This window comes from Mobula birostris, chromosome 16, assembly GCF_030028105.1.
Source record: "Mobula birostris isolate sMobBir1 chromosome 16, sMobBir1.hap1, whole genome shotgun sequence".
NCBI lineage: Eukaryota > Metazoa > Chordata > Chondrichthyes > Myliobatiformes > Myliobatidae > Mobula > Mobula birostris.
The window spans coordinates 5,157,677-5,172,265 of record NC_092385.1 but is presented as its reverse complement, the minus strand read 5'-3'; the positions used below and the strand labels follow the sequence as shown (position 1 = coordinate 5,172,265).

General features: G+C 44.8%; 1 protein-coding gene across 3 annotated transcripts in view; it reads left to right on the top strand.

Annotated features, from left to right (window-relative positions):
• Positions 1-7,772, top strand: part of mgll (monoglyceride lipase) — a 114,337-nt gene extending 106,565 nt beyond the window's left edge. For 2 of the 3 annotated variants that reach the window (XM_072280250.1, XM_072280251.1), the window contains 2 exons: positions 5,157-5,372; positions 7,564-7,772. In XM_072280250.1, coding sequence (XP_072136351.1) covers positions 5,157-5,372; positions 7,564-7,677 — 330 coding nt within the window. In that variant the 3' untranslated portion in view covers positions 7,678-7,772. The remainder of the gene's footprint in view (positions 1-5,156; positions 5,373-7,563) is intronic. The other variant, XM_072280249.1, reaches the window with a different exon arrangement.
• The last annotated feature ends 6,817 nt before the right edge of the window (positions 7,773-14,589 follow it).

Sequence of the window (14,589 nt, the reverse complement as noted above, 5' to 3'; positions counted from 1 at the left end):
GGGGTAGGTTTTCTATGCTCCTATGTTTTTATGAATAAAGACATAGGTTATTTTCCAGCCGGGGAGACAATTCGAAACCCAGAGCTGCAAAGGGCCTTGGAAGACCTTGAGCAGTATTCCCTGAGGGTTAACTTGCAGGTTAGGTCGATGGTAAAGAAGGCAAATGCAAGGTTAGCATTCATTGTGAGAGGACTAGAATATAAGAGATGCTGAGGCTTTATGAGGTATTGGCCAGACAGCACTTGGAGTATTCTGTGCAGTTTTGGAATCCTTATCTAAGAAAAGAAGTGCTGACATTGGAGAGGGCCCAGAGGAAGCTTACAGGAATGATTCTGGTATTGAAAGAATTAACGTACGAGGAGCATTTGTTGGCTCTGGGCCTGTACTCGCTGCAGTTTAGAAGAATTCGGGGGATCTCACTGAAACCTGTTGAATATTGAAAGGCCTAGACAGAGTGGATGTGGAGAGGATGTTTCCTGTAGTGAGGAGTTCAGGACCAGAGAGCACAGTTTCAGAATCGAGTGACGCTCATTTAGAACAGAGATGAGCAGTAGATCTGTGGAATTCATTGCCAGGGATAGCTGCATAGCCAAATCATTGGGTGTTTTTAAGGCAGAGGTTGATAGGTTCTTGGTTAGTCAGAGTGTTGAGTGTTATGGAGAGAAGGAAGGAGAAAGGGGTTGAGAGGGATAGTAAATCAGCCATGCAGACTCAATGGGCCAAGTGGGCTAATTTTACTTCCTACGTCTTACGGTTTTATGGTCTAAATCTCTCTCCTCTCAGCTTAAGCCTGATTCCCCTGAACCCTAGGCAAATTACTGTATGCATCCACCCTAACACTGCCCCTCATGATTTTATACACCTCTGTAAGGTCACCCCTCAGCTTCCAGCACTCCAATGAAAACAGGCCCAACCAGCTCAGTCTCCCTTCACAACTCAGTCCCTCTTCACGACTCAGTCCCTCAGGTCCCAGCAGATCTTTGTAAATTTCCGCTGTGCTCTGACACAGAACGTAGAATAGTACAACACTGTACAGGCCCTTCGGCCCATGTTGTTGCATTGACACCTTTAACCTACTCTGAGATGAATGCAACCCTTCCCTCCTCCATAACCCTCCATTTTTCTATCATCCATGTGCCTATCTAAGAGTCCCTTAAATTTTCTAATGTATCTGCCTTTACCACCACTACTGGCAGGGTATTCTATGCAGCTACCACTCTCTGTGTGAACAACTACCTTTGACATTCCCCCTATACTTTCCTCCAATTACCTTGAAAGTCCCCCCCCCCCATATTAGCCATTTCCATGCTGAGAAAAAGTCTCTGGCTGTCCACTCTATCTATGCCTCTTATCTTGTACAACTCCATCAAGTCACCTCTCATTCTCCTTCATTCCAAAGAGGAAAACCCTAGCTCACTCAATCAATCCTCATTAGACATGCTCTCCAGTCCAGGCAGCATCTCCTCTGCACCCTCTCCAAAGCTTCTACAATCTTCCTACAATGCAGCGACCAGAACTGAGCACGATGCTCCAAGGCAACGCACACAAAATGCTGGAGGAACTCAGCAAGTCAGGCAGCATCTACGGAGATGAATAAGCAGTCAATGTTTCAGGCTGAGATCCTTCTTCCCTGGTGTGCCACAGGGATCAGTGCTGGGTCCATTGTTATTTGTCATCTATATCAATGATCTGGATGCTAATGTGGTAAACTAGATCAGCAAATTTGCTGATGATACAAAGATTGGAGGTGTAGTGGACAGTGAGGAAGGTTTTCAAAGCTTGCAGAGAGATTTGGACCAGCTGGAAAAATGGGCTGAAAAATGGCAGATGGAGTTTAATACAGACAGGTGTGAGGTATTGCACTTTGGAAGGACAAACCAACGTAGAACATACAGGGTAAATGGTAAGGCACTGAGGAGTGCAGTGGAACAGAGGGATCTGGGAATACAGATACAAAATTCCCTAAAAGTGGCGTCACAGGTAGATAGGGTCGTAAAGAGAGCTTTTGGTACATTTGCCTTTATTAATCAAAGTATTGAGTATAAGAGCTGGAATGTTATGATGAGGTTGTATAAGGCATTGGTGAGGCCGAATCGGGAGTATTGCAAACAACAGGAATTCTGCAGATGCTGGAAATTCAAGCAACACACATCAAAGTTGCTGGTGAACGCAGCAGGCCAGGCAGCATCTCTAGGAAGAGGTACAGTCGACGTTTCGGGCCGAGACCCTTCGTCAGGACTAACTGAAAGAAGAGATAGTAAGAGATTTGAGAGGGGGAGGGGGAGATCCGAAATGATAGGAGAAGACAGGAGGGGGAGGGATGGAGCCAAGAGCTGGACAGGTGATTGGCAAAAGGGATATGAGAGAACCAGAGGGACAGAGGGAGAAAAAGGAAAGAGAGAGAAAGAATGTGTGTATATAAATAAATAACGGTTGGGGTACGAGGGGGAAGTGGGGCATTAGTGGAAGTTAGAGAAGTCAATGTTCATGCCATCAGGTTGGAGGCTACCCAGATGGAATATAAGGTGTTGTTCCTCCAACCTGAGTGTGGCTTCATCTTTACAGTAGAGGAGGCTGTGGATAGACATATCAGAATGGGAATGGGATGTGGAATTAAAATGTGCGGCCACTGGGAGATCCTGCTTTCTCTGGCGGACAGAGCGTAGGTGTTCAGCAAAACGATCTCCCAGTCGGCGTCGGGTCTCGCCAATATATAGAAGGGCACATCGGGAGCACCAGACGCAGTATATCACCCCAGCCGACTCACAGGTGAAGTGTTGCCTCACCTGGAAAGACTGCCTGGGGCCCTGAATAGTGGTGAGGGAGGAAGTGTAAGGGCATGTAGATTGTGCTTAGCTTTTTAGCTGGTTTGGCACAACATTGTGGGTCGAGTGGTCTGATCCCCTGCTGTACATCTCTATGTTCTATGTTCTGGAGGAGACTTGATAAGAGGCATAGATTGACAGCCAGAGACATTTTCACAGGGCACGAGTGGCTAATATGAGTGGGCATAATTTTAAGTCTATTGGAGGAAAGACGGCGGGGATGTCAGAGGTGGAGGTAGGTTTTTTGCAGAGTGGTAGGTGCATGGAATGTGCTGCCTGGGTTGGTGGGTAGAAGCAGATACATTAGAGAGATTTCGTTGTGGCTATCCCTCGAGGTCGAGGATGATGGTCTTCATTCTGAAGTGGCCCACAGAGTGAAGACGCCTGTGCGTGGATTTGTTTAACGTGTACTTAATGTTGCACTCCAAGAAGCACACGATACTTCACAGATCAACCAACTGATTCCAATGGCATGGAAACCACGACAATTGGAGCTGATGGATTTGTTGCAGCCTTCATCCGCCTTCACAGCCGTTGAGTTCGAAGTAACTTCGTCCACCTGTTCCACCGTTGAGGTCTTGGTTGGATTGTTCTTTGTCAGGGACCTCACTCTCGACCTTACCGCCATGGGTGACCCTACCAGGAGCATAGCTCCAGACGGCATCGCTCTCGGGATCTCAGGACCACACAAGCTTCTCCACCACGACAAGGTGACAATCCACGGAGGAGAGGGAGATTTAATAGACGTAGACGGGCACATGGACGAAAGAAAAATAGAGGGCGATGTGGAAGAAAAAGGCTAGATTGATCTTAGAGCAGGTTAAAAGTCTGGCACAACATTGTTGAGTAAAGGACCTGTACAGTGCTGCACTGTTTTATGTTCTAACAGCATGCAAGTCAAGCTTTTCACTGTACCTTGATATATGTGACAATAATAAACCAACTTGAATTGTAATTCCAATAAATTTAGGTGAACAAATGTACACTGGAGCCTGCACACTGGTAAATGCAGGCCAATCGTAAGCAGGCATCTCTGTCTGAGGCCCTCCATTAGTCAGGGTCGACCATTGATATTGCTTTGTCGTTGTCGAGGTGATATGCAAGCAAGGGGAGTTCGATATGGAGAGCAAACCGTTGTCCATGCAGTAGGCACCCCCTCTCCGTGCAGAATCCAAAGGAATAGCAAGGACTGATATAGTTTGGCACCAGCGGTGTCGCTGGAGCTGCCAGTCGGCATTGAACTCAATAGAGAGCTGCCTTAGGAACTCCAGCTCTAGATTCTTCCCTTGGGGTTTACTCCCAAAGCCTTTCCCATAAGTGGGTATAACTGCAAGGCAGCGGACGATTGAAATCTGAGCTTTTCCTTCTCCTAAGTGAGCTGCCAACCACAACTGACGAGCCCCATCTGCCTGAACAAGCTGGTTTTAAGGCACCAGTAACCCACCCTTGGCCCTTCCTCTCTCAGTAGAAATAGTTCCCCCGGGCTTAACAGCTGAGCCACATGTGAAGGCCAGGACCTGGACTTGGTTGTCAGAGGCTGTTTGAGATGCACATCTCTGGGGGCATTTAATACATTATGGGAGCTTATCCCCACTGTTTCCATGGCTATGACAAGCGGAAGGAATCAAAGTTAATGAAAGCCAATTGTAAATGAATTTCATGACATATATGTGTGATGATAAACCTGGTTCTGATATGGGTCTCTATTGTGGACTGAGAGTGGGAAGGGGGCAGGGAGAGGGGAATCATGTTTGGGAAAAGGGGGAAGGGAGAGAGGAGGGAGCGGGAAGCACCCGAGAGACATTCTGTAATGATCAATAAACCAATTGTTTGGAATCAAATGACCTTGCCTGGTGTCTCAGGGCTGGGTGTGTCTGCACCCACGCCACTCCCACCCCGGCACTCCTTCTCTGCCACCTGTCCCACACCCCTCCCGCAGTGTCCCACCCTCACTATTCCCAACATCCTTTGCTCCCGCCAGATTTACAATCTTGTTCTCTGACGAATACAGTACTGTGCAAAAGCCCTAGGCACCCTGGCTATATATATGGCCCGAGAAAGTTAGCACAGGACTGTTTGCCGGAGAGCACTCTGACCTTTTGCATCGCCACCTGGTAAGGAGGCACCGCAGGAGGGTAAAGAAAGGGCCGCCAATGGTGCCAGCTCTGTCATGGGTATGAGCCTCCCCACCGTTGAGAACATCTTCAAGAGCAGGTACCTCAAGAAAGTGGCGTGCATCACTACAGAGTTACTGAGAGGGTGCAGAGCAGGCAGACAGTTAAAGATTACTGAGCCCCCAGCATTTATCATGATATCTTTTGGATCTTTCAGGTTCAAAACTTTAATGAAGACCCTCTCTGCTACCACGGAGGCATGAAGGTGGGATTTGCTGCTGTACTGTTAAATGCACTAACCGGTCTGGAGAACATACTGCCTACCATCACGGCGCCAGTGCTGATCTTACACGGCGATGCGGACAAAATGTGCAACATTAAGGGCTCACACGTCATGTTCGAGGTGGTAACCAGCACTGACAAAACACTGAAGGTGATTCTCTCTTCCCTAAACGTCTCGGTTAAATTAAGAACTTGATCACTGTCCAGCCTTAGAGCCAGAGAGTAATAGAACATTGAAGTAGGCCCTTCAGTCCAACCATGGTGCCCAACATGTGCCTGTGTTTGGTCCATATCTCTCTGAGTGAGTGAGTGAGGGAGGGAGGCCTCCGGCAGTCAGGGTCGACCAGGGATATTGCGTCCTCACTGTCTAGATAAACAAGCCTGGCCTGTATGAAATGAGAACTGTAGTCCATGTAACAGGCTCCCCCTCTCCACACATCTGATGAACCCAAAGGAACAGCAGAGACCAATATAATTTGGTATCAACAGTGACTCAGGAGTTACCAGTCAGTTACCAACGTAGGACTGCCTTAGGGACTCCAGCTCTGGATTTTTCCCTCGGGGTTTACTCCTGAAGCCTTCCCCATGAGTGGGTATAGCCGCAAGGCAGCGGAGGTTTGAGATCAGAGTTTTCCTCCTCCTAGATGAGCTGCCAACCATGGCCGACAAGTCCCATCTGCCCAAAATATCCCTCTAAACCAACCTTTTTTTATGCCATGGACCCTTACTACTAACCAAGGGGTCTGGTGACCCCAGGTTGGGAACCCCTGCTCCGAACCACTCCTATCTATATGCTTATCCAGATGTCTTTTAAATATAGTTAATGTCCCTCTTAAGTTTTATTCTTCTCTTATGTCTCATGGACTTAATCTTCCTTTCCAACCTTGGATGTATTTCAATTGCAGCAACAGTTGTATAAGACACTGGTGAAGCCTAATTTGGAGTACTGTGTGCAATTTTGGTGACCTACCTGCAGGAAAGATGTAAATAAGATTGAAAGAGTACAGGGAAAATCTACGAAGATGTTACTAGGTCAGGAGGATATGAGTTATAAGGGGAGATTCAATAAATTGGGACTTTATTCCTTGGAATATAGAAGATTGAGAGCCTTAACCCCTGTTTCTGGCAGCTCATTCTGAGTACACACCACCCTCCGCGTAAAGCTGCCTCTGACATCCATTTTAGATCTCTCATGTCCGATCTTAAACCTACCTCCTCTCATGTTTAGCAACCCCCTCTCTGGGAAAAAGACTGTGTACTTTCACCATGTCTGTGCCCCTGATGATTTTACCTCCTCTGTCCATCACCCCTCAATCTCCTACAGTCCCAGATTAAAGTCCTTGCCAACACAACCTCTCCTAGTAACTTAGGTCCCCAAGTCCAGGCAATGTCTTGGTAAATCTTACTTTCCTTGCTCTTGGAGTATTGTGTTCAGTTCCTGTTGTATCATTATAAGAAGGATGTGAAGCTTTAGAGAGGGTGCAGGAGAGATTTACCAGGAAGATGCCTGGATTAGAGAGCATGTCTTATGAAGGTAGGTTGAGTAAGCTAGGGCTTTACTCTTCCAAGCGAAGGAGGATGAGAGGTGACCTGATAAGAGGCATAGATCAGTGGAGAACCAGAGACTTTTTCCCAGGGCAGAAATGGCAAATACCAGGGGCATAATTCGAAGGCAGGGGTTCCCAACCATTTTTATGTCTGTGGACCCCGGGTGGCGGGGGGATCTCCTGTTTTAAGTTGATTAGAGGAATACATAGGGGGGATGTCAGAGACAAGTACTTTACACAGAAAGTGGTGGTAGAGGCAGATAAATTTGGGATATTTAAGAGACTCTTAGATAGGCTCATGGATGATAGAAAAATAGAGGGTTATGTGGGAGGGAAGGGTTAAACTGATCTTTGAGTAGGTTAAAAAATTGGCACAACATTGTGGACTGAAGGGCCTGTACTGTGCTATACTCTTCCATGTTCTGTGTTCTGTGAACAGCACAATACAATTCAGAGCACAAGGTTGTACCAGTGTTTTAGTCTACTATAAGAGGTAGATATTACTCTGTAATGTTTTATATTCTATGTAAGATGCAGATGCATCTTGAATATACTTGCCCCTTTAGTTGTAGTTTGTTTATTTTTGTTACCTCTGTTGTTTTCCTGAATTATCATCTTTTCCATTCTCTCTTTCTTCTGAAACACCCCTTCTCCAGTCAAGCCCATCTCCTAAATCCAGTTTTAGAGTAATATTCAATTGCCTGCTGTGTGTCGGTGAACTGTATCCGAGCTAATGGGGCACCTCAGTGCCAAGATTTCTGCGTGATCATCTTGGTCTCTTTGAATTTTGTCCAGGTTTTTGAGGAGAGCTTCCACCAGCTTCACAAGGAGCTTCCAGAGGTCGTGAAGGAAGTGTTTTCATTAATACAAACGTGGTTGAATGACAGGCTGCCTCCGGTGAATATATGAGTCCAATCTGAAAATAAGAATGTTTATCATGGAATCTGTTTAATTTATATTGGGGATGAATGTTTGAGGAGGGGAGTGGGGTGGGCTGAGGGGAAAATCTAATTTCATGACTCTTGACTGACAAAATAAAAAAAACTTTTTAAAAATCAGAGGATTTTTCTTGTGTTTCCGATGCTTCCACGTGTGGAACGCTCATTCCTCAATCCCAAATCAACAGCTATTCCAATTTGTTTCTTGGTACAGATTTAATTAATGGTTTAGTTACCCGGTTTAATTAACTTCGCAAAACGTTGTGGGTTGCATCCTGTGCTAAACACCAGAAATTCTGCAGGTGCTGGAAATCCAGAGCAACATGCACAAAATACTGGAGGAAGTCAGCAGGTCAGGCAGCATCGATGGAGAGGAATAAACAGTTGACAGTTTGGGCCGAGACCCTTAGTCAGGACTGGAGAAGACCGGGGCAGAAGCCAGAACATTGAGGGAGAGGGCAAGGAGTACAAGTTGACATTTGATAGGTTAAACTAGGTGAGTCGGAAGGTGTGTGGATGGTAGGGGGGGCATGAAGTAATAAGGTGGCAGGTGATAGGTAGAAAAGATAAAGAGCTGATGAAGAAGGAATCTGATAGGAGAAAAGGGTGTTACATGGGAGAAAGGGAAGGAGGTGGGAAACCGAGAGGGAGGTGAATGATAGAAGAGGTAAGAATGAGAATGGAAAAAGAGAGTAAGGGAGGGTATAGAAATTATTGAAAGTTAGAGAAACCTTATGTTTATGCCATCAGGTTAAAGGTTACCCAGATGAAATATGAGTTGTTGCCTCTCCAACCTGAAAGTGGCCTCTCTGTGGCAATGGAAGAGGTCGTGGACTGACTGGTCACATGGGTGTAACTGGACAGTGTGGGCTCCTCGGGCCAGGAAGGGCCTGTATCTCTAAATAAAAAAAACAATATATGAACATGTGATTCTATTCAATGCAAGTTTGAATTCAAATCAGGTTTATTTGCCCATTTGTTTTATATAATGGCTGTCCATCCTGTTGCGCTGTAAATAACTTGCAATATATACATAGAACGTCAATCTCCACAATAGCTTCAGCTGCAGATTAGAATATGCTTCTTATTTAACCATTAATGTTTTCTATTACATTATTATGTATATAAACGAGGAGCAATTCTTCTGGTTTTTTTTGTTATTGTATCTTTCTCCCTCATTTCTTTGCCTTCCAGTCTGACTGATGTTGATGTGGAATGTCAGGTGATGTTCTGGGACCACTTGGTGAGCTTGAAGCTGCATCTCACATTGACTGATTTAGTTGGTGCCCTGTACATGGAACTGGGGGATTCAGGGAGAGTATTCAGATCTATTGTGTATCATCTCCTGTAACTCCAGTTCATACGTTCTCTGAATTGTTGGTCACCGGTCACCTAACCTCCTCCCCCGCTTACCTCTTATAGGCAGACTAAGGGGGCGATGTGACGCAGCCTTACAATGAACTACAAGAGCTTGAGGAACCAGATTGCTAAGTACGGACAACAAGCAGTGATTATGCAGAGTGCACGGCATTGTGAAGGGTCACCCTTCCCAGCAGCTTGGTAACCATGAGGGCCCAACTCCCGTCAGGAATTAGACCCCCCCCCCTTTAGTATCAGTGATGGACTCATTTATTACGCGTTGCAACTGTGCAATGGTACAAATAAAGCCTGGTCTTCTTTCTACTTGGGAACACGTAGAGCTGAAAAGTTCCTGATGAAGGTTTTTTACTGATAATTTGGTGATCCTGTGGGGATTGGTAACATTCCTGTCTTGTCGACACTATTCTTGGCAAAATGTGAGAGAACATGCTTATGAGGTCACAATTCTAGGAATTTGGCTGGCTGATGGCTCAGATGTGTGAATGGTGAGTTCCAAAGTTGTCATTCTTTGGATTTGAACCAACTCTCGCCCTTGTGCATGCCTCTTCACAATATCTAAGCATAATCCTTAAGGTCCATATTGGGAGTTCTGTTGCCTCTTGGATTGGGGCAAATAGAGGTAACCCTGGAGCAGGGCAACTAATTGAGAACTAACATTTAATGGAAAGGCAAAGGGGGATAGAAGAAGTATATCCCCATTCACTCCATCGATAGATGGACAAGGAAGTCCATATGTCCAGTGCTCTGTCGTAATTTGTTCTAAGTTTGTGGCCAATAACTACTTAAACATACTGTTCTCAATAAAAGTTTTTGGTACCAGTAGCTGATTTTAAATTATTTGCATCATGTTTACCTCAGTCTCTCCCTAAATATATTCAACTCTAGTATAGATTTGACTGGTTTCTTTATAAGTTGCCTGTTTGTGATTCTTGTCTTTGATCCAATTTCTATTCAGCACATTGAATTCACCAGCCACTCTCAGTATGTCCCTGTGTAGTTGATGGAAAGCACGGGAAGACCGGGAAGGAATTAAGAAGGTGATGAAGCAGTGAACCCCTATTAGGGTTTCCCAACTTGGGGTTCATGGACCTCCTGCTTAATGGTATTGGCCCATGATGTAAATAAGGTGATGAGCTATTTAGATCCCTCAAAGTTGCCATGAAAGTTGGATAAGGTGATTAAGAAAATGTATATTGTGTTGGGTTTCATTAGTCAGAGGATTAAGTTTAAGAGCCACGAGGTAATGTTAAAGCTCAGTAAAAGCCTGATTGGACCATGCCAGCCTGTCCGTGCCACCCAAGTCGCGTATCTGAGTATATGACTTGAAGGCATACGGGAGGATGATAGATCAGTTGGATGAGTGGTGTCACAGCAACAACCTTGCACTCAACATCAGTAAGAACAAAGAATAGATTATTATTTCAGAAAGGAGTAGACAAGGGCACACACCCAGTCCTCACTGAGGGATCAGAAGAGAAAAAGGTGAGCATTTTATAGTTCCTGGGTGTCAACATCTCTGAGGATCTATCCTGGGCCCAGAATATTGATGTAGTTTTCAAAGAAGCATGACAGCGGCTATATTTCATTAGGAGCTTGAGGAGATTTGATATGTCGCCAAAGACACTCACAAATTTCTGCAGATGTACCATGGGGAGCATTCTAACTGGCTGCATCACTGTCTGGTGTGGGGGGAGAGGGCACTGCACGGGATCAAAATAAACTGCAGGAAGATGTAAACTCAGCCAGCTCCACCATGGGCGCGAGTCTCCCCGGCATCGAAGATACCTTCAAGGAGTGATGCCTCAGAATGCAGCATCTATCATTGAGAACCCTCATCACCCAGGACATGCCCTCTTCTCATTGCTACCATCAGCAAGGAGGTACAGAGCCTGAAGAAACACACTCAACAATTCAGAAACAGCGTCTTCTCCTCTGCTATCAGATTTCTAAATGGACATTGAACCCATAAACACTACCTCGCTATTTTTTTCTTTTGTTGCACAATTTATTTATTTTAACTTTATATATAATTTACAGTTTTAATTCTTATGTATTGCAATGTACTGCTGTTGCATAGCAACAAATTTTATGATATATGCCGCCTATATTAGACCTGATTCTGATGTTCCATTTAGATTAGATTATGAGGACACACAGTCCTCTTTTATTGTCATTTAATAATGCATGCATTAAGAAATGATACAATATTCCTCTGGTGTGATATCACAGAAACACAGGACAGACCAAGACTGAAAAACTAACAAAAACCACATAATTATAACATATAGTTACAACAGCGCAACAATACCATAACTTGATGAAGAACAGGCCATGGGCACAGTAAAGAAGTTCAAAGTCTCTCGGAAGTCCCACATCTCACACAGATGGGAGAAGGAAGAAAACTCTCCCTGCCATGCCCGACCACAGTCTGACTCTGAGTCGTCCGAAAACTTCGAGCTCCAATCAGCCCTCTGACACCAAGTACCGAGCACTATCTCTGCCGAATGCTTTGACCCCAGCCTCGGTCGCCAGCAGCAGGCAAAGCTGGGGATTTTGGGGCCTTCCCTCTGGAGATTCTCGATCACACAGTAGCAGCAGCAGTGAGCCGAGCATTTCAGAAATTTCTCCAGATGTTCCTCTGTGCCTTCTCACGTCTGTCTCCATCAAATCAGAATTGTGCACGGCATCCTACTTACAAATACGATATTATTTCACTGGAGAGCTGCGCGCGCTGCCATTTTCTCCTCCCGCCTTGTTTACCTTGTTTGGCCTATATCCCTCTAAATCATTTCTATCCATGTGCCTGTCCATGTACCAGCACGGTAGCGGAGTGGTTAACTAATGCTTTACAGTACCAGTGACCTCGGCTCAATTCCCACTGCTGTCTGTAAGGAGTTTGTATGTTCTCCCCAGGTGCTCTGGTTTCCTACCACTTTCCAAAGATGTACTAGTTGGTAGATTATCGGTCATTATAAGTTAGGTTAGGGTTAAATCGGGCTTTGCTAGGCAGCACGACTCAAAGGGCCTGAAAGGCCTATTCTGTATTATATGTCAATATATTAAAAAAAATATCTTTTAAACATTGTAATTGTGCCTGCCTCCTACCTACTAAGCTCCTCTGGCAGTTTAGTCCACATACCCACCATCCTCTGTGTGAAAAACCAGTCTCTCAGATCCATTTTAGTTCTTTCCCCTCTTGCTTTAAACCTGTGCTCTCTAGTTTTAGACTCCCTACCCTGAGTACAAGACTGTGTCCATTCACCTTATCCATAGTCTGCATGGTTTTATACACCTTGATAAGTTCAGCCCTCTGCCTCTTTCACGCCAAAGAAAAAGTCCCAACCTTTTCAATCAACTTTCCTACAGTAGTGTACAAAAGTCTTAGGCACATTTATATAGCTAGAGTGCCAAGGGTTCTGTAGTAATTTTATGCATTGCACTGTACTGTGCCACAGAAGAAAACAAATTTCATGGCATGTGTGAGTGGTGATAAACCTGATTCTGATCTGGGTCTCTATTGTGGACTGAGAGTGGGAAGGGGACAGGGAGAGGGGAGTCATGGTTGGGAAAGGGGAAGGAAGAGGGGAGGGAACGGAAAGCACCAGAGAGACATTCTGTAATGATCGATAAACCAATTGTTTAGAATCAAATGACCTTGCTTGGAGTCTCAGTGCTGGGTGTCTCTGCACCCTCGCCACACCCCACTTCTGGCACTCCTTCCCTGCCACCTGTCCCACACCCCTCCCATGGCACTCCACCCTCGCCGTTCCCCACATCCTTTGCACCTACCAGATTTACAAACTCACTCTCTGCTCCACGTTAACAAATATAGTACCGTGCAAAAGTCTTTGGCATCCTGAAACACACACACACACACACACACACACACACACACACACACACACACACTCTCTCTCTCTCTCTCTCTCTCTCTCTCTCTCTCTCTCTCTCTCTCTCTCTCTCTCTCTCTCTCTCTCTCTCTATATATATATATATATATATTCACACCTAAGACTTTTGCACTGTACTGTACATGCATAGAACATAGACCATTAAAATACAGTACAGGCCCTTCAACCGCCATCATGGGACAAGCCTTCGCTCCATCAAGGAAATCTTCAAAAGGTGATGCCTCATGAAGGACACAGCCAGGAACATTCTCCCTCCTCATTGCTACCATCAGCGAGTATGTACGTACAAGAATCTGAAGACAAACACTTAACATTTTAGCAGCAGCTTCTTCCCCTCCACCATCAGATTTCTGAATGGCCCATGAACACTATCTCACTTTTTGCTCTTCTTTTGCACTTTTAAATATATTTTTTATTGTAACTTATAGAAACATTTATGTTTTACGTTGTACTACTACCGCAAAGCAACGTTTCACTTTATATGTTGGTAATAATAAACCTGATTCTGATTATGACTGAATAGCTGATCCTTGATGACCCCTCCATACCGATGCTCACCCCCATCCCCCCAGCCACCATGGTAAACGGTGGACTGGTCCCATCACCGCCTGATATAGAGGGGCCACTGCACAGCATCAGAAAAGGCTGCAGAGGGTTGTAAACTCAGCCACCTTTATCATGGGCACCAGCATCGAGGGCATCTTCAAAAGGAGATGCCTCAAGAAGGTGGTATCCATCATTAAGTGCTTCCACCATCCACCAGTAATGACCATCACCAAACCCTCTTCTCATTACTACCATCAGAGAGGAGGTACAGGAGCCTGAAGGTGCACACTCATCATCTCCTTCCCCTCTATCATCAGAATTCTGAACAATCCACAAACCCATGAACACAACTTGACCGTCTCGCTCTCTTTTTGCAAACTTAATTTTATAATGTATTTCCTATTCTAACTTGTAGTATTTGTTAATGTATTGCACTATTCTGCTGCCACAAAACAACAAATTTCTCGACACACGCAAAATGCTGGATTCTGGAGTCAGGAGAGCTCAAACAAGCAACACTGTAAACTGTAACTTCGAAACAGTGACCTGTTGGTCTCCCCTCTTGCTGTGGGTGGAAGAGGTGACACCTCTCTCTCCCTTGTTAGTGAGAGAGAGAGCCTGGGGCATGTTGAACTGTCTGGTGAACATGGTTTCTCTATTTTTCAATCTTTTTGTTAGTTTCATAAAGATATAAACATGATATGGTAACAGTACAAAGTTATTGGGAATACATTGTTATAATTAACACGACTGATTATAAAGCCAGATAACACTTAAATGATAAAACTCCCAGTCATATCAGATACAAATGAATAATATAAAACGAAGAAAGATATCTAAAAAAAAATCATGAAAAAGGAAAAAAAATAACCCCCCCCAAAAAAAACTAATCTAAACAGGATTAATCAACTAAACTAAAAAAAAAGTCCTGGGCTGTTTTTTAACATCGTAAAAAAAGAGAGAAAAGAAAACCTTAATGTCGACGACTCCGTTCCTCTCAACCAACACTACAGAGAAGTCAAATAAGTTTGGAAATGGTCAAATTA